Raw genomic sequence first — 25,249 nt, forward strand, 5'->3', positions numbered from 1 at the left:
GTCATGGTGCTTTTTTGTTAAACAGTTTTAGTCAATCTGTTATTTTGCAGCTTTACGTTTAGTTTTGATTCATAACTGAATTGTGAAGTGGAAAACTTAGAAAAGGATCAGGAAAGCAAAATAAAAAATGATTGGAGCTTTTATAAATAATCCCAGTCTATTAGGAAGCTGGGTTTATGTAGAATTAAAAAAAAAGGAAGGAAGAAGCAATTTTAAACATGTGGAAGTATTGATATAGGATCCATCATTGGTAAGTTGTCTTCTTTTCCATACAGACTGTTAGAAGCAAGAAGGGATTTAGATTAGACTTTAAGCAAAGCAAAACAATAAAACTCTTCACAGAGTTGTCAAAAAGACTACTGTACAGAGTTTTTTTGTGGCTTCTTCTTTCCACCGTTCAGAAATGTCTAGATAATGCAAGCCTATGAAACAGATACTGGAAGATAGGAACATTGCTAGATAATTTGATTGGAGCCCATTATTTGTTTCTTAAAGAAAGTAAATCTATGATGATCATGCAAATCCTACTGAAAGATTACCAAAATATGATAATTATTGGAGAAGGCCATGCTGTATTTCTTAAAATTATTGAGTCCTGAGGATTCATCAAAGGAAAGGGAATGACTAATTGACATTTTGTTTTCATCTATACTGGAAGTTAGGAAGAGAAGAGTAACTTAATGTAGACTAGCCCTTCCTACATTTCCACTGCCCCCAGACTTGTCTTAAGTCACCATTATACCCTATCTTACTGTGGCCTGCAAAACCCAGTTTAAAATGTAATACAATTATTTTTTTTTCCAGTGGCCAGAACGTATTTATCAGAGTCAATATGGAGTTACTGCTGTGGATTTCTCCATTGGAGCACCTAATCTTTTAGCAGTTGGCTATCACAATGGTACCATTGCAATTTATAATGTACAGAGCAACAGTAATGTTCCTGTTCTGGATAGTAGGTGAGAATCCAAGAATCAGATAAACATATAATATGTGCTTTTTTTAGGGAGAAGTAAAAATTTAATGTTATCTAATTTTGAGTGAATGTTTATGTTTTGAGAGTGATACCATTATTTTTCACTTAATAATTCCTCTCTAGCTGAAATGCTCTGTCCTAAAATCTGTATGTTCTCTGCCCACCTCACCAACCTTCCTTGACAGTTTGTTTATTCTTAAAAAAAATTTTTTTTAATGTTTATTTATTTTTGAGACAATGCGAGAGACAGAGTGCAAGCAGCGGAGGGGCAGACAGAGGGAGACACAGAATCTGAAGTGAGTTCCAGTCTCCGAGCTGTCAGCCCAGAGCCTCACGCGGGGCTTGTACTCATGACGCTTAACCGACTGAGCCACTCAGGTGCCCCTACAGTTTGTTTATTCTTTTAAAAGAAAGTCAAAAATTTCCCCAGCTTCATTGAGGTACAATTGACAAATAAAAATTGTATATATTTAGGTTCTACAATGTGATTTTTAAAAGGGGTACAATGTAATTGTTTAATATGTATACACTGTGAAATGATTACCACAATAAAATTGATTAATATGTGGTGAGAACATTTTGGATCTATTCTCTTAGCAAATTTTGAGTATATAGTACAGTATTGTTAACTATGAACATCATGCTATATATTAGATCTTTAGAACTTGTTCATCTTCTAACTATAAGTTTGTACCCTTTATTGCTTTGGCACCACCTCCTCCAAGAAGCCTTCCCATTCCTTTCTTTTGTGCGTTTGTCTAGTTATCATAGCACTCATCATGCTGTATATGTATTATTTATATATATATATATATATCTTTCTGAAGAGGCTGTAAGCAACTCGAAGTCAAGGATTAAGTCTTGCCTGTTTATCCTCAGCATGTCACATAATATTGAGAATGTAACAGGATTAGAGTAAGTGAATAAGAATAAATAAATCAATCAGTGAATGAGTCATACTGAGAAAATAAAAAAAGTTAAAAGTGAAAGATATTGAGTATTGTTAGGTTTTTATAGTAGAACAGATACCAATGGGGCAAAAATGAAGTAGTATATTTATATTAGTGTTTGAATAAACTTAGAGCTGAAAATAGGCATCAAAACAGGGTCTGTAAGCTTAAATTTGAAATTATCTGCATAGTTTTATAAGCATGGGCCTTTGTGCTTGTTTTACCAAATAATCGAAGTTATCTATGATTTTAAAAAGATTCACAACCATTGCTTTGGGAGGTTTGCATAAAAAAATCAAGGACTAGGAACAGAGGAACCTATTATCCTGACAGGAAAACAATCACTAATCTGAGAAGTGATTTTAATTCTTCAGAGAAATGTTAAATCAGCCATAGAGAGAATCAAGCCAATGGGCAAGCCTGAAATATAGAAAGGTAAGGTAATTGTTTACTTAAATAAGACTTAAATAATTTATCTACTTAAGCTATGAAAAAAATCCTTATAAAGATGAAGATACTTATTTTCAAAGTGTCCAAAATAAATTAACACAACTTATCTAGGAAAAAGTAAATGAATAGAGTAAGAGAAAGTATATTTTGAAAAGAAAGAAAATATTTGCTTTTGTATTTCTTTTATGGCATTAATATAATTAAAAGTAGTAAAAGTTTCCTTTTATAAGAAATGAAAAAAAACCAAAAATATTAGGTGACAAAATGATTGTTTTCCCTGTTTTTCAAAATACTTTTACTAAAGTGAAAGTGAACAATAGGGGCATCATTCCATAAGTAGGTCACAGTGCTCCAGGGAGCTGTCCTTATGACTTATACTCCTGTGCTTTTAAAATTTATGACAATGATTCTATATTTAGTGCTTTTCCCTGTTTTAGTGAATCACCTCAAAAACATTTGGGACCTGTATGGCAACTACAGTGGATAGAACAAGATCGAGGGACAACAGGGGATGACAAAAGAGAAATACTAGTTTCTATATCAGCAGATGGAAGAATCTCCAAATGGGTTATACGGAAAGGACTGGACTGTCATGGTAAAAAGAATGTATACAAATACACATACATATCAAATTACCTTTTTCTTATTATGTGCTGACTTAAAATCCTAGTGAGCCATGAGTAAGAGGTGACAAATTTTAGTTTGGCTACATAAGAAAAAATATTGTACTTGCTCATTGTTTTTCTCATTGGTATTTGCTAGTTTTAAGTTAATCACATGCAAAAGATGGCAGAACTCATACTATTATTTGTAGGAGGGACATACATTATTATACAATACTTTTTCGTGTATTAAATAAGATATATGTTTTCTTCTTTAAATAAAGATTTGATGCGTTTGAAGCGAACTACTTCTAGCAGCAGCAAAAAAGGAGGGGAAAAAGAAAAGAAAGGTGAAGCTCTGATATCTCGACAGGCCCCTGGAATGTGTTTTGCTTTTCATCCTAAGGTAAATTATTCCAATCCATTATTCACTATTGCAAATGACAACTTCCAATAATTGAAATGTAGTAAGACATAAAGCAAGGCAAAGGTTTAGCATGTTAATCAATATAGTGCCTTGTAGGTAAAAATAAAACAAACATAGACATAGCTGCCAAACTAAGGTGGAGAGGCACATTCCAGTTGTCTGTACTGTGTCTTTATCTGCTTTCTAGAGGAAAGGTCTGTATTTCTGAGAAACTGTGGAAAGATTCTCTTTACAACTTCAAGTTTAACTTGAGTGCTTTATCATTTTGATAGAAACCGAATCTACCATACAGTCCACTATTTCAATGTGAGTGGTGACTCTCATGATGATGAGGATTAGGAAGAATAGTTAAGTTCATGGTTATCAGGAAGAGAATCAAATCAAAGCACAGTTAATGAAATTCTACTTTTTCTAATTATTTTTATCTGGAAGTACTTTGGAATTAGAAAACTCAGCAACTATGACAAACAAGGAAGCATATCCTATATATTTTTCCTTATATGTAACATGACCATCTTTTTTGTGACACCATCATCTACCTAATTATGCAAACCAAAATTTGAGCTCCTACTTTGTTCTACCCTATCAACCAAATGCTATTTAAGTATTATTGTCCTTTTAGTCCAAGCCTACTACTGCTAATGTAGTTCAGGCCTTTACTGCATTTCATGTTTTCCACAGCTGTTGTATTCCAACTGCCTTCACTCTCAAATTCTTGTAATCCACATTTCACCTTGATTCTAGAACAGTGCTTCTCAATGTGGGCAGGGAGGGGAATATTTTATCACCAGGGTATATTTCACAATGTCTTGAGATATTTTTGGTTGTTGCAGCTATAGGAGGTGGGACGTGGGAAGGAATGCTATTGGCATCTAGTAGGCAGAGGCCAGGGATACTGCTAAACATCCTATAGTGCACAAGGCAACTTTTGCCCTCCTCTGCACAGAAGAAGGGGGAGAAGGGGAAGAGGAAGAAAAGGGGTACTGGGGGGAAAAAAGGAGAGGGGGAAGGGGCAGGAGAAAGGGAAGAAGAAGGGGAAAGAAAAGAAGGAGAAGGGGAAGGGGAGGGGAAGGGGCTGGCCCAAAATATCAATGGTGCTGGGTTGAGAAATCCTAGTTTGTTATCCTAGAAATGTCCTTGGTGTGAGGAATTTGAGATGATCATATAGTGTGTAAATAAAGAGTTTACTTCTTTTCTAATCTGGTTACCTTTTCTTTCCTGTTTGTACTGGCTTGAACTTCCAGCACAATGATGAATGGAGGTGGTGAAAACAAACATCCCTCTCTTGTTTCTGATCTTAGGGAGAAAGTGTTCAGTCCTTTTACTATTAAGTATGATGTAAGCTGAGATTTTTTTGTAGATACAATTAATCACATTGAGGAGATCCCATTACTTTACTGTTTGTTGAGTTTTATCAGGAATAGATGCTAGGTTTTTGTCAAATGCTTTTTCTACATCTATTGAGATGATATATAGTTTTTCTTTTTAGGTTTGTTAATATGGTGAATAACATTGGTTTTTAAATGTTTATTTCTAAAATAAATTCCACCTGATTGTAATTTATACTTTTAATCTACTGTTGGATTTGATAGGCTTAAATTTTGTTTAGCAGTTTTCATCTTTGCTTATAAGGGATATCTATCTACAGTTTTCTTTTCTTGTAATGTCTTTGTCTGGTTTTGATATTAGGGTAATCCTGTAGAATTAGTTGAAAACTTTTCCCTCTTTACTTTTTTGAAAGAATATGTATACAATTAGTATTATTTCTTCATTATGTGTTTGATGGGATTAATAAGCTATCTGGGCCTGGAATTTCTTTTAGGAAGGTGTTTAACTTGTAACTAGAAATGCAAATTTTTACTAGATATAGGATTATGATTATTATTATTATCATCTATTTCTTCTTGAGTGCATTTTGATAATTTGTGTCTTTTAAGGAATTTATTTCATCTAAGTTATTAAACTTAGTGGCATCATAATAATTCCTTAGTATTCTTTAATAGATATTAAAATATGTAGTGATGTCACCTCTTTAATTGCTACTGTTGGTAATTTGTGTTTCTTTTTTTCTTTAGTCTGGCTAGAAGTTTATCAATGCTATTGATCTCAAAGAACCAGCTTTTGATTTCTCTGAATTTCACGATTGTTTTTCTGTTTTCTATAAAACTGATTTCCACTTTGATCTTTATTTTCTTTCTTCTGCTTCAGTTTTATTTGCTCCTCCTTTACTGGCTTCTTAAGGTGGAATCTGGGATCATTTATTTATGACTTTTCTTCTTTTGATGGAGGCATTTTTGCTATAACTTTTTCTCTAAGTACTGCTTTGGCAGCATCCCACAAATTCTAATATGTTGTATTTTCATTTTCATTCCATTCAGAATACTTTCTAATTTCTCTGATTTCTTTTTTGACTGATGGACTACTTAGTAGCATGTTATTTAGTTTTTAAATATTTGGGGTTTTTCAAGGATCTTTCTGTTTATTGATTTCTAATTTAATTCCATCACGATCAGAGAACAAACTTTTAATAAAAATTAATAAACTGAACCCTTTTAAATTTATTGAAGCCCAGAATGTGACATTTACATATAAATGTTCCCTGTGCACTTGAGAAAAATGTGTATTCTGCTCTTGTTGGGTGGAGTGTTCTATGAATGACAATCAGGTTAGGTTGGTTGAAGGTGTTCTACAAGTTGACTATATCCTTGCTGATTTTCTGCCTACCTCTTCCATCAATTATTAACAGAGAGGCATTGAAGTGTCTGGGCATAATTATGGATTTGTCTTTTTTTTTTTTTTTAACTGTAATTCTATCAGGTTTTGCTTTATGTAGCTTGAAGCTTTGTCTCAAGGATACAAATGTTTAGGATTGTTATGTTCTCTTGATTATTCAACTCTCTTATCATTTTAAAGTGGTTCATAACTGGTAATATTATTAACACTGAAATAATCTTAGCCTGATATTAATGTAACCACCTCAGCATTCTTTTAACCAGTGTTAACATGGTTTATTTTTTCTTTTTATTAAGTTTTTATTTAAATTCCAGTTAGTCAACATAGTTTCAGGTATAGAATTTAGTGATTCAACACTTACATACAACACCTGGTGCTAATTACAAGTGCCCTCCTTAATAGCCATCACCTATTTAACCCATCCCCCTACCCATCTCTTCTCTGGAAACCATCAGTTTGTTGTCTATAGTTACGAGTCTGTTTCTTGGTTTTTCTCTCTCTTCCCCAGCCATGTTTGTTTGTTGTGTTTATTAAATCATTTTCCATCGTTTTACATTTAACCTACTTGTATCTCTGTATTTAAAGTACATTTCTTGTTGGTAGCATATTGTTGGGTCTTGCTTTTTTATCCATCTTATAATTTCTGCCTTTTAATTGTGATATTTAGACCATTTACATTTAGTTTTATTTTGATATGGTTTGGTTTGAGTCTGTCATTTTGCTTCACTAGTTTATTGGTGATGGTGGGGTGGTGGTATAACATGTCTGGTCTCCTTGCCTGGAGGCCAGACTCTAAAGGGCTATCTCAACTCCAGAGCTTCTTGGAGGTTGGGCTGAGCCTTCTGTTGCAACTGCATCATAGTCAACTTAAATCTCTGCCCATTATTGTTTCTTTCAAAGAAATTATTCCTGAGAGAACTTCCCAATAAATCTGTTGCATGGAAATCTCAGAGTTTATATAGTGACAAGAATAACTCTAGACAGTGACCTTGAAGATCTCTACAGAAAGATAAACAACTTATAAATGGTGTTGGGATAATCATTGTTCATATAAAAATGGAATTAGATACCTACCCCTTCATAAACAAGGAACTTTTAGAAGAAAATATAGGAAAACTTTGCTATTACCTCAAAATAGGAAAAATTTCTTAAAGCACAAAAAAATGCTAAGTATATAAAAAAGTTATAATACTAACTACATCAAAATGAGAACTTCTGTTTATCAAAAGACACTAAAAAAGTAAAAGGTAAGCCATACACTTGGAGAAGATATTTGCAACATATGTAATAGACAAAGCATATATGATAGGATATATAAAGAACTTTTATATAAATCAATATGAAAATATTATGAGTAAAATAGTTAAGAGACATGAACAGAAGAGGAAATACAAATGGCCAGTAAACACAAAATGTGCTCAACCTTGTTAATATTCATATAAATGAATTCATATTCATATAAATTCATATACCATTAGGTATAATTTTATATCTAATACAATGGCAAAACTTAAGATTTCTAATGTAACCAACCATTGAAGAGAATATGGATCAAAGGGAACTTCTATATACTGCTGAATGTAAATTGGTTATGCTAGTTTGGGGAAAAATTATACTTTATTGTGTTGTTTAAACTGCTTATGTTCCATGATTTTGTAGTTGTATTCTTTTTTTTTTTTTTTTTAATTTTTTTTTCAATATTTATTTTTGGGACAGAGACAGAGCATGAACAGGGGAGGGGCAGAGAGAGAGGGAGACACAGAATCAGAAACAGGCTCCAGGCTCTGAGCCATCATCAGCCCAGAGCCCGACGCGGGGCTCGAACTCCCGGACCGCGAGATCGTGACCTGGCTGAAGCCGGACGCTTAACCGACTGCGCCACCCAGGCGCCCCTGTAGTTGCATTCTTAAGTAGTGGTACATGCTAGAACAGTGTGTCTCAAATTTTAATGTACATACACATTATTTAGGGATCTTGTTAAAGTGCAGATTCTGATTCAGTAGGTCTGGGGTGGGATCTGAGAGTTGACATCTCTAAAATGCCCCAAGATGATACTGACTCCACATACCCAGGACATAGAGCCTGACTTTCAGACCTTTAGACTATGACTTCACAGTAGGAAATACACTTAAAATCTCTATTTAGTACCTACATATGGAGTTACAAATGCTTAAGACTCCATTTAGTTCAATCTTTCATATCCAGCAAAAAATCATTTCTTCAGCATTATATACCTAAATATTATAAAACGATGATAGAAAGTAAAAGACAACAGACAACTATTATCAAGATAGTTTTTCTAATTTTGGTTCTTGAATTCATTTTAATAGATCTTGAGAGATATGATTTTCTTTATTTTTTGAAGTTAATTTATTTTTGAGAGAGAGAGATTGAGTAGGAGAGGGACAGAAAGAGAGGGAGACAGAGGATCTGAAGCGGGCTCTGCACTGACAGCAGAAAGCCCAATGCGAGGCTCGAACTTATGAACTGTCAGATCATGACCCAAACCAAAGTTGCACCCTTAACCAACTGAGCCACCCAGGTGCCCCGAGGGATCTGATTTTCTATTTAGCACCTTTACTAATATATCACAAGCCAATACATTTTAATTTTTTGTGTTGTAGGATACAAATATCTATTTGGCTGGCACCGAAGAGGGTCATATTCACAAATGTTCTTGTTCGTATAATGAACAATACCTAGAAACCTACAGAGGACATAAGGTTAGTTTAATTATAGTAGGTATGGAAAATTTATCTTTTAATATTTCTGAAAAAAATAGTATTTTTATACACACTACTTTTCACATGCCCTAAATTTACAACTTCAGAGTTAATAGTACGAATTGAATTAAGTACTGTCTTGTATGGAAATCATCAATAACGTGTGGGACATTTTGTTTGGCTTCCAGGTGTTCTTGATTTTTTTCTTGCAAGTTATGGAAGTCACAATTTTTATTTGTTTCTGAAAGACTTTGCTTATGATAGCATGCTGATTCCAAAGTAAAATTGTCTCTGGCATATACTTATTTTCTGTATCTTTTGTTCCATTTATGTTTTCTTCATTTTCTCCCTTATTTCTGTTTTTTAAAGTAATCCTTATACTTTTTAAAGTAAATAAGTATAATATGTATTAATATTTAGTTAGTATTGTAACAACTATATTTTTATGTTTCTGTATGGCATTATTTAGGGAAGATTCAATTTATGACCTTACTCTGAGCTAAAATAATACACAACAATGCATGGTACTTAATCTTCTAGAAATCTTAGCATTTTTAATTTGTTGGTCAAGTTTAAAGTATGAGATGTTAACTATTACTTACCTATGTATTTTAATTTGTTTTTCTAATTCTAGGGTCCAGTGTATAAAATAGCATGGAATCCATTTTGTCATGATGTGTTCTTAAGCTGTTCTGCAGATTGGGGTGTTATTATATGGCAACAGGAGAATCCCAAGCCATTTTTGAGTTTTTATCCAACTACTTATGTTGTTTATGATGTTGCCTGGTCTCCAAAATCAGCCTATATATTTGCAGCCGCGAACGAGAGCAGAGTAGAGATTTGGCACCTTCACATCAGCACGTAAGTGTTAATGTTTTTCCTGGTGATATTTCTCATAGAAGCAGTTCAAACAAAATGATACCTAATAGTTTTGGTATTGGTTAGAGAGAATTGTGGTTACTTTAAAACAAGTAATAATTTACACTGTGAGAGTCCTTTATGAATAAAAGATATAGGCTAGGATGCTATATTCATTTTAATTACTTATGCAGTATGTAGTTTTAAAAATATTTAAATGAAAATAGGTTACCTTACTCATATCAAACTTTTACAGGAAGATATACGATATCATAGCTGCCTTGAATTCTTTTTCATTGCCTTGTTTTAGAAGAATGCAGAGAGGCAACTAACTGTGTTTAACTAAAGATTGTTTGCAATAAGACAAAGAAAGGGAACAAAATAATTATTTTTTATAATACTTATTCTCTTACCTTGTTTTAAAATATATTCAAATGGCCATTCATTTAATTAAAAATTTTAATTTAAGGTGTGACACCAAAGTTATTAGAGGGTCATCTAGACCCATGTTTTCTTTTTAAAATGGAAATTCATACAATGCAGGAATAAAGTGTTTAATGATTCTATTTCCTCAGTTGGAAAATATTGTAGATTTTTATGTTAGTTATTAGCAGAAGCATCAGGGCAATATATTTTTGCTTAAAATAAGTGATATAAAATTCAATGGGTTTATTCTTTTTAAAAAAAAAAGCTTATTTATTTTGAGAGAGGGAGTGTGTGTAAGCAGAGGAGGAGTGGAGAAAGGGAGAACGAGAATCCAAGCATGCTCCACACCATCAGCACAGAGCCTGATGTGGGCCTTGACCTCACAAGCCTTGCAATCATGACCTGTCAGATACTTAACCAACTGAGCCACCCAGGTTCCCCTCAACGGGTTTATTCTTAATGACAATTTTTTTATCCTAGAACTTAATCATATAGTAACTCTAAAATTTTGTCATGGCTTATACTATAAAATAGTTTGAATCCGAAACCAAGGATTATATCACAAAGCAACTTATTTTTGAGTATGAGATGACTAATGTATAAAATGACTACTTAACTCATCCCACCCCTGATTTTAATTTTTTGGTAGAACGATCACTCATCCCACCTCTGATTTTAATTATTATTATTATTTTTTTTTGTAATACTGTAGATCTCAGGACATTTCTTTTTTGTGTGTGTGTTTATCTAGTTTTTGAGAGAGAGAGAGCGTGCTCATGCACACACACACGATTGGGGGAGGGGCAGAGAGAGAGAGAGGGAGACACAGAATCAGAAGCAGGCTCCAGGTTCTGAGCTGTCAGCACAGAACCTGATGCGGGGCTTGAACTCACAGACGGTGAGATCATAACCTGAGCTGAAGTCGGACACTCAACCGACTGAGCCACCCAGGCACCCCAAGGACATTTCTTAAGAAGTATGCAAGTTGCTGCCTTTGGGTTTTTTGTTTTTTGTTTTAGTTTATTTATTTATTTTTGAGAGAGAGAGACAGAGCACAAGTGGGGAAAGGACAGAGAGAGAGAGAGAGACAGAATCTGAAGCAGGCTCTGAGTTGTCAGCGCAGGTCTCAAACCCACGAACAGCAAAACCATGACCTGAGCCAAAGTTGGACACTAAACCCACTGAGCCACCCAGGTGCCCCTGGTTCTGTTGTTTTTTAAGGTATCAGTGGATTGCTTTGGATGACAGGGAATTTAAAAAGTTCTTGTTCAAAATATTCTTTTATATTCCAGAGGTTCATTTGGGTCAAAATATCCTTCTATTAAAAGACATTTATTACTTAAGAAGTTGTATTACTCAGGGTTCTCCAGAGAAACAGTAGCAATAAAAAGAGAGAAAGAGATTTACTTTAAGCAATTGGCTCACATGATTGTGGGGCCTGGCAAGTGCCAAGTCTGAACTATAGGCTGGCGGGCTAGAATTTCCATCAGGAAATTCCATCTTGCAATTCCGTCAGTCCATCTTGCAATCTTGAGTCTGAAGGCAGTCTGGAAGCAGAATATTATTCTACTTTGGGGAACTCAGTCTTTTCTCTTAAGGTCTTCAACACATTGGATAAGGTCTGCCTACATTATGGAGCATAATGTGCTTTATTCAGATTCTACTCACCTGAATGTTTATCACAACTAAACAAAATACCTTCACAGCAAAGTGTAGACTGGTGTTTGACCTTGTAAACAACTGAGTACCATAGCCTAGCCAAGTAAGTACATAAAGTTAACCAGCACAGGAGTTTAAATTTATGAGTTTGCATCTTTTTTTTTTTTTTAAGCTTATTTATTTATTTTGGAGAGAGAGAGAGCATGAACAGGGGAGAGATGGAGAGAGGAGAGAGAGACAATCTTAAGCAGGCTCCACGCTCAGCATGCAGCCTGACACAGGGCTTAATCCCACAACCATGAGACCATGACTTGAGCCAAAAGCAAGAGTCGGATGCTCAACTGACTGAGCCATTCAGGCGCCCCATGAGTTCACATCTTAATTGTGACTTGCTTGAATTTATTTAGTCGAAATTTGTTCACTAAAGAAGTGAAAGTTTTGACTGAATAAGGAGTAGAGAAACAGTTATTTTGACTTTGGAAGTTTACTTAAAAAGTTTATTTTTGTTTTATTTTTGTCACATGAAATCACAAAAAAAAATCTCAGACTTTTCTTAATCTGTATATAAGAATATGTTAACAACAAATACATTTACAAATAAAATATTTTATTACAGTTTGGATCCTCTGATTGTGCATGTTGCTAACCCCGGAATCAAGTTCACAACTGTCCTCTTTGCCAAACAAACAGATTGCCTTCTGGTGGGTGACAGTGATGGACAGGTTGGTGTGTATGAACTGAGAAATATGCCTGCTGCTTTGGATTCTGGCCGGGTAAGACTCAAAAATCAAAATTATATGTCATTTAATAATTTTAGTTATAATTTTGTGTCATACAAGGAATTTACATTTCTTAGATATCTTAAGTGTGGTGCAATGGAAAGAACATAAATCCCAGGAGTTGCTACCTACTAGCATGGTATCTACTAGGCTTATTTTCTTTGAGCCTCATGTTTTTTCTCTGTAATATGAACACAATAATGTTGTAGCATAATAATTGTAAATGTTATATGGAATAACTTAAAATTGTGCTTAATATACTGTTGGGATTTAATAATTGTTGAATATAGCTGAAGAAGTTTACTGCAAATATTCAAAGACTTTTACAAGAAATTATAATATTTTAGATATTATCCAATGTTCCCAAAATAGGCATTTGTTTTTGTTTCTGTAGTGTTATCCTATTCCCTTACTCTGATATTCAAAACTAAAAGGCAACTGATGGAAAGGGAGAAGATATTTGCATATGACATATTGGTTAAAGGGTTAGTATCCAAAATCCATATAGAACTTATCAAACTCAATACCCACAAAACAAATAATCCAGTGAAGAAATGGGCAGAAGACATGAACAGACATTTCTCCAAAGAAGACATCCAGATGGCTAACAGACACATGAAAAGATCCTCAACATCACTCATCATCAGGGAAATATAAATCAAAACCACAATGAGATACCACCTCACACCTGTCAGAATGGCTAAAATTAACAACTCAGGAAAAAACAGATGTTGATGAGGATGTGGAGAAAAGGGAAAACATTTGCACTGCTGGTGGGAATGCAAACTGTGCACTCTGGAAAACAGTATGTTGGTTCCTCAAAAAATTAAAAGTAAAACTACCCTACGACCCAGCAATTGAACTACTAGGTATTTATCCAAAGGATACCAAAATATTGATTTGAAGGGACACATGCATCCCAATGTTTATAGCAGCACTATCAATAATAACCAAATTATGGAAAGAATCCAACAGTGCATCGACTGATGAATGAATAAAAAAGATGTGGTATGCACACACACACACACACACACACACACACACACACTGGAATATTAGAGATGAAAAGGAACGAAATCTTGCCATTTGCAACAATGTGGATAGAATTAGAGTGTATTATGCTAAGTAAAAGAAGTCAGTCAGAGAAAGACAAATATATGATTTCACTCATATGTAGAATTTAAGAAACAAAACAGATAAACATAGGGAAAAGGAAGGAAAAATAAAAGAGAGGGAAGCAAACAATAAGAGACTTCTAAATACAGAGAACAAACTGAGGGTTGCTAGATGGGGGTGGGCTAAATGGGTTATGGGCATTAAGGAGGGAACTTGTTGGGATGAGCACTAGGTGTTATATGTAAGTGATGAATCACTAAATTCTACTCCTGAAATCATTATTACACTATATGTTAACTAGCTTGGATTTAAATTATTAAAAAAGGGAAAAAAAATAAAGAAAAAAGAAAAAAAATATGAAAACTTTGTTGTAAAACTTTGACAAGCAATCAGTATCACTAGATTATTATTATCACTACCTATTATTTTTAAGGTAGCTTTTCAATTTTTATTTTTAATGTTTAAATATTATTTTATGGAGTAATCTGGTATATATTACCATGAATATGATAAACAAGTTAAAATATTAAAACATGCATGAATCAATAAGGAAAAAACACTTGGGGCACCTGGGTGGCTCAGTCAGTCAACCGTTTGACTTCAGCTCAGGTCATGACTTGCAGACTCTGAGTTCAAGCCCTGCGTCAGGCTCTGTGCTGACAGCTCCAAACCTGGAGCCTGCTTGGGATTCTTTGTTTCCCTCTCTCTGCCCCTCCCTTGCTCATGCCTCTGTGTCTCTGTCTCTCAAAAGTAAATAAATGTTAAAAAAATAAAAATAAAGGGGCACCTGCGTGGCTCAATTGGTTGAGCATCCGACTTCAGCTCAGGTCATGATCTCACAATTCGTGGGTTCAAGCCCTGCATCAGGCTCTGAGCTGACAGCTCAGAGCCTGGAGCCTGCTTCAGATTCTGTGTCTCCCCCTCCCTCTCTCTGCCCCTTCCCCGCTCATGCCTTCTCTGTTTCTGTCTCTCAAAAATAAATAAACATTAAAAAAATAAACAAAAATAAAAAAAATAAGGCAAAAACACTAAGACTACAATAGAAGACTGGGCAATGGTCAGGAACAGTGCATTCACAAAAAAAAAACGACTAGTAAATATATTTTAAAATTAAACCTCATTGATAAATGAAGAAATAAAAATGTATTACTTAAATTAAAATGTGATCACATTCTCATATACGAAATTAACAGTTTTTTTTTATATTTAATAGGTGTACTCAGTACTAGCAAACATTTGATGAGACAGTTTTTCTCTTATACAGAAAAATGTTGGAATAGAATTTGGTATAACTTCTTTGGAAGCAATTTGGCAATCTGAACCAAGACTGTCATGCTTTTGGAATTCCATTCTATAGAAATATCATAAAGGCAATCAAATAAATTAATTATAACATAATTTGTAATGGGATAAGAAAAGAAAAAGAAAGAAAAAGAAAATAATCTAAATATGCAACCAGATGGAAATGTGGCCAGGAAGGTCAGCAGTGTTGATTATATTTGGGTCACATACTGTAGCAAGTGGAGTTTTATCCCAACTATATAGACTGTAAATGTTAGATAGATACATAGATTAGACAGACAGACAGATAGATGCTTGCTTAGGACTTTGTACTTGTCATTTCTCCTATCTAACATCCAGAGTTTGATCTTCTCGGTACTTCAAGTTTTTGCTCAAATATCAGTCACTATCTGCGTGAAATCTTCCTGGATACCTTATTTAAAATTGAATCCCTACTCTCACCTACACTTCTTATCTCGTACTTTTCCATGACTTATTTTTCGTAATATTTATCTTTGAATATACCATATTCTTTATTGATTTATTTTGTTAATTGCCTGTCTCCCACAGGTAGGACATAAGCCACATGTAAATAGTGAATTTTGTCTCTTTTGTTCGTAAAAACATAAAGTTTCTTTTTCTAAAATGCATGTTTCCTTACATCATAATTTTAGTCTGTTCTGAGAAGTGCAACATTAATGGCTTATTTTTTCATGATGTAAACATTTTAATATTTTTAATTTCTCTCATATTCACTGAGTATATAATACCTTTTAGGGTAGTGAGATGTTTATGCCCACACTTGTTTATGATATACAGCTCAACAGCCAGAAGGAACTAGAGAATTCTATTCTTTATTCAAGTCTTTCAAAAACATTAAAATGGATCAAAATATATAGTTAATAGTAATCTTTTTCTTCTTTACTTATCCCTCAAATCCTAAATGTAGCATCAAGGCCTAAATCCATTGCTTTCTATCCCTGTAATTCCATCAGTTCCATCCCACAAAAGCTCTAAGAACTCGTCCACAAATTCTAAATTGGGGCAGTGGGGAGAAGGAGTTGCATTATTTAAAAATCTTTGTTGGTGTGTATTGGGTTGGTGTAGCAAAGAAACATGAGCATTAGCATGTTGATTCTTTTTATCACATATGTCTATAGTACCTGTTAAAGATGACAATAATTCATCAATATAAACTATAATATTTTGTATACATGTCTTTCTTACTAGTTTGAGCTACTTGGAAACTTGTTTATTTAAGTGTTAGCACAGGGCTAGCACATGATAGGTACTAAGCAAATATTGAAAAATGAACAAACACACTTAGACACAAAAGACACATGGTTTCTAAGAAAGGAACAATATATGCACACAAATATAATCAAGTCATAAAGACCAAAATAACAAAGAAACTCCTATAGAAGCACAGAGTAGGAAAATTGACTTTTGAAAGGAGAATGGGAAGAAAGAAAGGAAAACATAGGTGAATACTTTGGGGAAGACTTTCACACAGGAGATTAAATTTTAACTGTGTTTTGAAGGATTAGAAATTTTCTTTGCAGGGGCACCTGGGTAGCTCAGTTGGTTAACTGACCGACTCATGGTTTCGGTTCAGGTGATGATCTCGTGAGATCCAGCCCTGCATCAGGATCTGTGTTGACAGCATGGAACCTGCTTGAGATTCTCTCTTTCCTTCTCTGTCTGGCCCTCCCCTGCTCACGGTCTCTCTCTCAAAATAAATAAATAAACTTTAAAAAAATGGAAATTTTCCTTGCAGATAGAGCTGTTATTTCAGAGTGAGGGAAAGGCCTGAGCAAAGATACAGAATTAGAAAGCTCCATGACATTTTGAGGAAATGGTGAGTAGACTTTTTTGACTGGTAAAGAGATTGCTTGAGAGAAAAGTGGCAAAAGGGCCTGTTGGGTCATTTGCCATGATCCGGAATTTGATCCTTATTTTCTAGAAAATAGAAAGCCATTCCCTATCTCACATTTTGTACAATGGTGAACTCCAAATGAATTAAAGACCGAAAAATAAAACAAACCACTAGAAGAAAATGTAGGATAGTGTCTTAATGATCTAAAGACAAAGACAGATTTTAAAAAGACCAAAAAAAAAAAAATCTCCTAATTTTTTTCAGGTTTTTCCTGTTTCCTTATCTGGGTATAATTTTGGTACCAGAATCAAAGGTTGTTAGAAACATTAAAATAGTTAATAGGTACAAAGTGGTTAGAACTGGTACTGGGACATAGTAAGTTCTCAATAAACCTCAAATATTTTTTCTATGACTATTATGTCAAAATTAACACTTTTTGTTCAGGATTCCATATGCTAAGTTAAAAGAAACAGATTAGAAGAAGAAATTTCTAAGATTATAAAAGACATAATGTCCAGTATGTATAAATAACCCCTATTAAACAATAAGAGCAATTCAGTGTTTTGAATGGGCAAATGTATAAAATACTAAATTGTAGGAGAAAAACTGGAATATTAATTCTCTCTAGAAATGTAGAAATATGCTATTGAAATTATACAAGATATCAGTTCAAATTGATTAGATTTACAAAAATGAAAATATTAGCCAGTATTAAGTATTAGCAAAGTTGTAGGGAAATAGGAGCTCTTATGCAAGGGTCATAGGAATATGAATTAGCATAGCCTCTTTTTTTAATGTTTTATTAATTTTTTTTTGAGAGAGAGACACAGAGTGCGAGAGGTGGGAGACACAGAGAGAGAGGAAGACACAGAATCTGAAGCAGGCTCCAGGCTCTGAGCTGTCAGCACAAAGCCCGATGCAGGGCTCAAACTCAGGAACTGCGAGATCATGACCTGAGCCAAAGTTGGACACTTAACCGACTGAGCCACCCAGGTGCCCCTAGCATAGCCTCTTTGGAGAGAGATTCAGTAAAACTTAGAATTCAAATACCATACAAGGCAGTGATACCACAGAGAACGTCTTGCACATGTTTATTTGGACACACGTATAAGGTTATCAATGTGAATTCTTTCTTCCTTTTTTCCTTTGTCTTTAATGTTTCTTTTGTACGTGGAGATGATTATTCAGTCAACTTTTGCTTAAAATGTTCACATTCAAATGTGCTATAAAGTTTTTTAAAAATCTTAGTTTACCTGAAGTTTTCCTGAAGTTCTTACATTTAGATAATACATTTTATTATTCTGTTTATAAGTCTAGCAGATTTTTTAATATGAAATTTATTGTCAAATTGGTTTTAAGTCTAGCAAATTTTAATACACACTTTCAATAAGCTTTTGTAACAAATTTCTTTAAATCTTCTAAATTTACTTCATAAATTTAATATAGTGTTTTAAGTACTCCAATCATCTTATGGACAAACAAATCTGATACTTAAGGAATTCTTATTAATTTAATAAATTTTAAATGTTGAATATGATGAATCTTAAATTTTCTTAAATGTTCCAATGCTTTTTATAAATGAATAGTATTTCAATCTATGATTACAAGTCCAAATCAATTACCCAATTACACACTTAAATTAGAATCACAAATTTATTTGCTAGACAATCTAATAATAGCGAATACTCTTACATAGAATGAATATTTATACCAAATATATACAAGTTCCTTAATACAAAAATATTAAAATTATCGGTTTGATTTGCTGCATTATTTCTATACACAATTATTCTTCTTCTCAGGGTAAAAATAGGTTTTCCAATAAAGAAACAAATACAGCATCCCAAGTAGTTTTGGAGATGATTTTCTCAACTGGCTGACATGCATATTGACTATGGACATTTAAGGAGATGTTTCTAACTACTTTGGTGCCAGGCTGAGCCCTGCTTTAGAGTTGATTTGTCCATGCCCTCCATGTGGAATGGTCTCAGAGCCCATGTCTCCTGAAGTCTACTTACCTATTACCCATGTCCTCTATCTTCTCATGGAAGTCTGCAACCCTGAATGTGCTGCTGCATCACTTTATTGATTTCAAGTTATTTATTTACTGTGTCATTAACTCTAAGTTACTATACTTTTCCTATCTGGTAAGATTACAGTCTTTATAGATGTTTAAATGTTATGTTTGGATTCTATATATCTCCCAGGGTTTTGTTTAATTTGTTAGTAGCGGTCTGAAAGACATGTTCATAACAGCCTTGTTTCTATAGTGATAAATTGGAGACAACCTAAATGATCATCAGTGAAACACTGGATAAATAAAATATGGCACATTCACATGAGTCACTGTAATACAGAAGTTTAAATAATATGTATTTAAAAGTCTCAATATGACAAATTTTGAATAAATCTTTAAAAATGTGTTGAGTGATAAAAGTAAACTGGAGAAAGATAAGTACAGTATGTTATGATTTATGTAAGATTATTTAAACACAAGTGTAAAAGCTGTGTTCTTAGTGGATGTATTTATAGTTAGTAAAAGTATGGAATATAGATTGGAATATAGAAGAAAAAGATTTCATTTTGGTGTTTGATTTGAATTGATGAGAGACATCTTTTTCCTTTTCAGGTTTTAAATTTAAATTCCAGTTAGTTAAATATACTGTAATATTAGTTTCAGGTGTAGAATTTAGTGATTCAGCACATCCCTACAACACCTGGTGCTCATCACAAGTTTGCTCCTTAATCCCCATCGCCTATTTAACCCATCCCCACTCATCTCCCCTCTGGTAACCATCAGTTTGTTCTTCATAATTAAGAGTCTGTTTCTTGGTTTGCCTCTCTCTTATTTTCCTCTGTGCTTGTTTTGTTTCTTAAATTCCACATATGAGTGAAATCGTATGGTATTTGTTTTTCTCTGACTGACTTATTTCACTTAGCATAATCCTCTCTAGCTCTATCCATATTGTTACAAATGGCAAGATTTTCTTCTTTTTTATGCGAACTTGTGCAGCCACTCTGGAAAACAGTATGGAGGTTCACTCAGAAATGAACCCTACGATCCAACAATTGCACTACTAGGTATTTACCCAAAGAAAACAAAAATTTGAAGGGATACATGCACCCCAATGTTTATAGCAGCATTATCTACAATAGCCCAATTATAGAAACAGCGCAAATGTCCATTGACTGATGAATGGATAAAGAAGATGTGGTGTATACACACACACACACACACACACACACACACACACACACACACACATTAGAGACATCTTTTATTTTGAGCAGTATGCTTTGCAAGCAGAAGGCTAAGTTGAGAGTCTGAACATTTTTGACAAACATGTGTGTGTGAGTGTGTGTGTGTGTGTGTGTGTGTGTTGATTTCAGTGCTGGTGAGCAAAATTTTCTTGTAAGAAATATATTCCATACATTAATAAATAAATACAGTTTTCTAATACAAATATGTCTTTCATGCTTTTGGTCATGATATTTTAAAACTTCAGTGTTATTCTTCTAGGAGATTCAAGAAAAACCTATTAATCAGATTTTATGTTACTTACAGACAAACTCAAGCTTACCTGATACACCTCTTCTTGAACTTTTCAGAGAATTATAATGACATAGTAATTTGAAGTCTCAAAGTAATTAATGTCAAACCATTATTTCCTATTAAGATATCTTATCAAGTAACATTATGTCCTATAATTTCTCCATTAATTTTAATCAAGAGTGAATTAAAATTTTGGAAGGCTTATGTTTTCATTCTATAGGAAAGGTGTACACCAAATTTATAATAAAGACTGCCTCTGAGAAGTGAAGGATGCAGGAGTAGAAGAATTAGGGATAGGTACCCAGGGGACTTCAACAGGGATACGTGTTTTACAAAGGCAAAGTACCAGATAACATTTGCACCAAGTGTGCTGGAGCAGGCCCCATTGGAGAAAACCCATGGAGATATTCCAAGGACCATGGTATATGTATAGAACCATGACTCCCGCTCACCTCCACATTGTTCAGCACCCACTGTGGCCTTACACAGCAAGAGAAGAACTTTGATCCTAGGGCTGTGCATGTTTTAAGTTAAATAATTTCTGAAACTCTGGCAGCCCCCTGATGTGTCCAAGGACCAGAATATTATTGTGATATGACACAGTAGGACATTGGCTCCTGCCCTGTCCTACCAACCAGGGTATGTGGTTTAGGGTAATATCAGCCTGATGCCTGGTGTGAACAGGGGTATAGGGTCCAAGCTTTGCAATGGTAACTTTGTGATGTAACCAGCTGCCAACGGGACTTACCACCACCTTAGCATTATTGTTTGTTGAAGCACCACCTCCTCTCCTGGTGTGATGTGATTGGTTGTTGGAGGCCTCAGTCTTGTGTCGAACAGAATTATAGTTTAAGTACTTGGCAGAAGCTAATTCCAGTGGGACATTGCACAAAGTGACTTTTATTTTTTCTGGAGGCAGCCTATGGAGAATCACTCCTGGATACTATTTCTATTCTTATGTTTCAGTATATAAATGTTTGCCATCTCTTTCTCTGTACTTTGGGTATTTACATATAGACTCTTCATTCATTCAACAAACATCTACTGAGTATGGACTATGTGACAGGGTCTGTTTTGGGTGCTAAGAATTTAACAGTGAATAAATTAGAGTAGTGATCTGCTGTGTTAGCCCAAGTGAAAGACTGAAGTAGAAAGAGACGGATTTGAGAAGCAGCTTGGCAACTGATTTTGTGTCAGGACCTGAAGAATGGGGAATGTCATCCTTATTATAGGCTAAAAGACAGGACTGACTTATGTAATATGATCTAAGGTGTTTATAACTATTTAGAGTTTTGTAAAACTCTTTTATATACATTAGTTCATTCAACTCTTGAAATAATTTTTAGAAGTGGTTGTTGATATTTCTATTATCCATTCAAGGAAACTAAGATTCCCAGATATTAGTGACTTTTTTAAGATCCCTTTACTGTGAAAGGTGAGAAAATTCTGGTCTTCTGCTTCCAACCCCCAACTTTTCACAATATCTTTATATTATATTATATTATATTATATTATATTATATTATATTATATTATATTATATTATATTATATTATATTATTTGTTTTTTCAAGTTGTTTTTAAATATTATTTTCACCTAATCTGAAGGAATTACACGACTTTATTTTTCTTAAGTTAATTTACTTATTTTGAGAGAAGCAGGTAAGGGGCAGAGAGACAGGGAGAGACAGAATCCCAAGCAGGCTCCATGCCATCAGCTCAGAGCCCAGTGTGGGCCTCGAACTCAGGAACTGTGAGATCATGACCTGAGTCAACATCAAGAGTCAGATGCTTAACCAACTGAGCCACCCAGCGCCCCTATTGTTTCAAGTTTTTATTTAAATTCCAGGTGGTTAACATAGAGTGTAATATTAGTTTTATGTGTAGAATTTAATTCACAGTATCTTTCTTAAAAACTCACCTACCGGGGCGCCTGGGTGGCTCAGTCGGTTGGGCGGCCGACTTCGGCTCAGGTCATGATCTCGCGGTCCGTGAGTTCGAGCCCCACGTCGGGCTCTGTGCTGACAGCTCGGAGCCTGGAGCCTGTTTCAGATTCTGTGTCTCCCTCTGTCTAACCCTCCCCCATTCATGCTCTGTCTCTCTCTGTCTCAAAAATAAATAAACATTAAAAAAATTAAAAAAAAAACCCTACCATCTTTGGTTTCATCCTCTTACAGATTATTATTTTACCCCTTTAGTGTAAGATTGTTGTTATTAAATTAAATACAAAATCCACATTGGAATTCAGGTCTTCAGCTGTCTCTAAATCAAGCACTATAGGTCAGGAAAGAGTTTAAGATATCATTAAGATCACAAGCTATTTTACAGATGAGAAAACTGAGGTTTCCATATTAAGGCTACACAGGAGCTGCCAAAATTGTCGCTTAACTGAATCCTTATTGTTTATCAAACTTCTTTAAAAGAGTCCTCCATTGGAAAAAGTAGGTTTATACTAGGAAGTAACCGTTACTATTTAAACTTACCTTGGTTTGTTTCCTTTTTACGATCTTATTGGATGCTCTTTATATGTATCACTAACTTATAAATTTCAAATAGCATTTTAAAGACTCCTTTACCTCTTAATTTATATTTTATTGCATTGTAATTGTTTGGCTTTTTCTTTTCAGGGAGATGTAATAGATATTTTGATTGGATCCAAGTCGAAACAACCAGGATAATTCATCATTACTAATACCTTCTCTTGTTGCTGTTTAAAGAAAAAGAAACAGTGTTTAATATCCAATAGTCCAATTTGTATGCAGTAAGCTGGGATTTTGATGTTAGAAAATGATATTTGATGTATAACTTACATTTCAACTTAACATAAACTTAATAAACTTTTATTTCAGAGATATGTGATCTAGGCTTAATTGTAAGAGTTTTTTGGGATTTTCTTAATGTTTTTAGTCATATTCCAAGTACATATAACCACATATGTGTACTTACAAAATCTCCAAATAGGTTAGAAAATTATTCCATTGGAAGCAAAACTTTGAAATTATTAGAATTACTTAAACCAAAATCTTTACAGATGAAGTTTCATAGAATTTCAGGTCTGCTTTCCAAGATCTGTTTTCTAAAGTTTATGAATTATGCATGTGTTAGTGTTAGGAGAATACTGGATTTTCACACCCAACTTCATTTACGTTATATTTTTTGTGTTTTCACACCCACTTTAAATCAGAATTTTATCCTCTTAGATTTGCGAGCGAAAGCTATTGAACTTTGTTAGACTATCTGACAAGCAAACAACATGACAGCAAATGTCAAAATTGCATCGTTTAGCCAGCAGGCATCACACTGCCAATTCAGTGAGAAGAGTTAGTCTGGGACACATCAGGGCACCCTCCTCTGCATGCCCCAAATTGGCTCTGGGTTTTAAGCCCAGACTTAAGTGGGCCCAGAGAGAAAATAGAGAGTCCTTGATCTATAGTTGGCATCAGAATGTTATCTTATGAAGGGTTCTAGAGCTAGCTTGTAGAAATAGGAGAGTGGGAGGTAACAACTCCTCCAAACAGATTGCTAACAGCCTATTCCGTGCTGTTTGCTAGAACAAGTCCTGCGTTTTGTTAACCGAGGCCATAGGACAGTATGGCCTGTTTTATAAAGCATTCTAAGTGGAGAGAAGAGGCATCTGAAACTCACTAAAATCTCTGAAAAAAAAGAAAGTGTGTATAAAACTAAGAATGGAGTCTGTGCAACCGTAGAAACTGCCTTTTTTAAGTATCCACTTCTTTGCACCTATTTCTTTGGAGCCATCCTTTACATAAAAGCAAGGTAATTATTGGGTGGAGTGAGAGCTTAGGTCAGGTAATAACAATAATAAGTTTCCTGCTGATGTAAACCATGGTGGTTCTTCTCTTTGTCCTTCTGAAAAGTTGGACTTCCCATAACACTCTGTACCAAAATAAAAACTTGATTCAACTGAAAAAAATGTTTCTTTGTGTTATGTATTTTTGACCTTTCAAACATTTTTGCATATTCTACCTTTGTTGCTCATCAAGCCTAAAAGAAAACTACTTTATTATCCTTAGACCCTGGGGAGCCAGTCCGAAGCACTGAACCTATTTCATTCTACCCTTCTCATTCCTGAGCTTATAGACTCTCCCATACTTTTAGATTAGCAACCCAATTGACAGAGACTGATAATAACTTTATGTGTGTGTTGTTTGTTTCTGCCAGCTGGGTGGAATGATGACTTAGAGCTAGAAACTGAATTTCAGAATATACATTTCTTGGTCACTGAGTTTCTGAATTGAGTTTCAGACCTGCTGTGCTAAATATTGGTGTGATTATTTGCTTGGTGTCTGCCCACCCCACCCCCCCAGACTGTGAGCTCTTTGATGGTAGGGACTATATGTGCTTTGTTCACCCCTGTATCTTGAACACCTTGAACACTACCTTCACAGAGGAGTTATTGCAACAAATATTTGCTGAGTGAATGAGTGATCAAGTTAATGGGAGAAATGTTGGCTTCATGCATACCCCATATTAAAACATGATCTAATATTTTAAGTGTGATTTCCTTAGTATCCTGCAAAATTATCTTAACATCACCAAGGGTAAAGTATTTTTAACAGTGGAAAACATAGAACACACAATCAAATGGAACATACAATCAGCTTCACAAATCAGCTAAACATAGGTCATCATTTTCTTTGTTCTCTAACAATATAAAATCAATTTCCTCCCTCACGACAAAAAGTAAAAACAAATTTACGATCACTTTCTTTAGGTGAACAATTGCTGCTGCTTTTGAGATTGTGTTCCACTGACTGGTGGAGTTTACCTCCGACGTAAAGCACTTAACACGATGCCTGGCACAAAGTAGGTAGTTCTCATTC

The 25,249-nt window shown here is 34.4% G+C and overlaps 1 protein-coding gene across 1 annotated transcript in view; it reads left to right on the forward strand.

Annotated features, from left to right (window-relative positions):
• DNAI4 (dynein axonemal intermediate chain 4) overlaps positions 1-23,224 on the forward strand; it is an 86,796-nt gene extending 63,572 nt beyond the window's left edge. The window contains 7 exon segments of the mRNA XM_047868824.1: positions 805-956; positions 2,811-2,968; positions 3,260-3,381; positions 8,760-8,858; positions 9,493-9,719; positions 12,418-12,574; positions 23,033-23,224. Coding sequence (XP_047724780.1) covers positions 805-956; positions 2,811-2,968; positions 3,260-3,381; positions 8,760-8,858; positions 9,493-9,719; positions 12,418-12,574; positions 23,033-23,083 — 966 coding nt within the window. The 3' untranslated portion in view covers positions 23,084-23,224.
• The last annotated feature ends 2,025 nt before the right edge of the window (positions 23,225-25,249 follow it).

Source organism: Prionailurus viverrinus, chromosome C1 (genome assembly GCF_022837055.1).
Source record: "Prionailurus viverrinus isolate Anna chromosome C1, UM_Priviv_1.0, whole genome shotgun sequence".
NCBI lineage: Eukaryota > Metazoa > Chordata > Mammalia > Carnivora > Felidae > Prionailurus > Prionailurus viverrinus.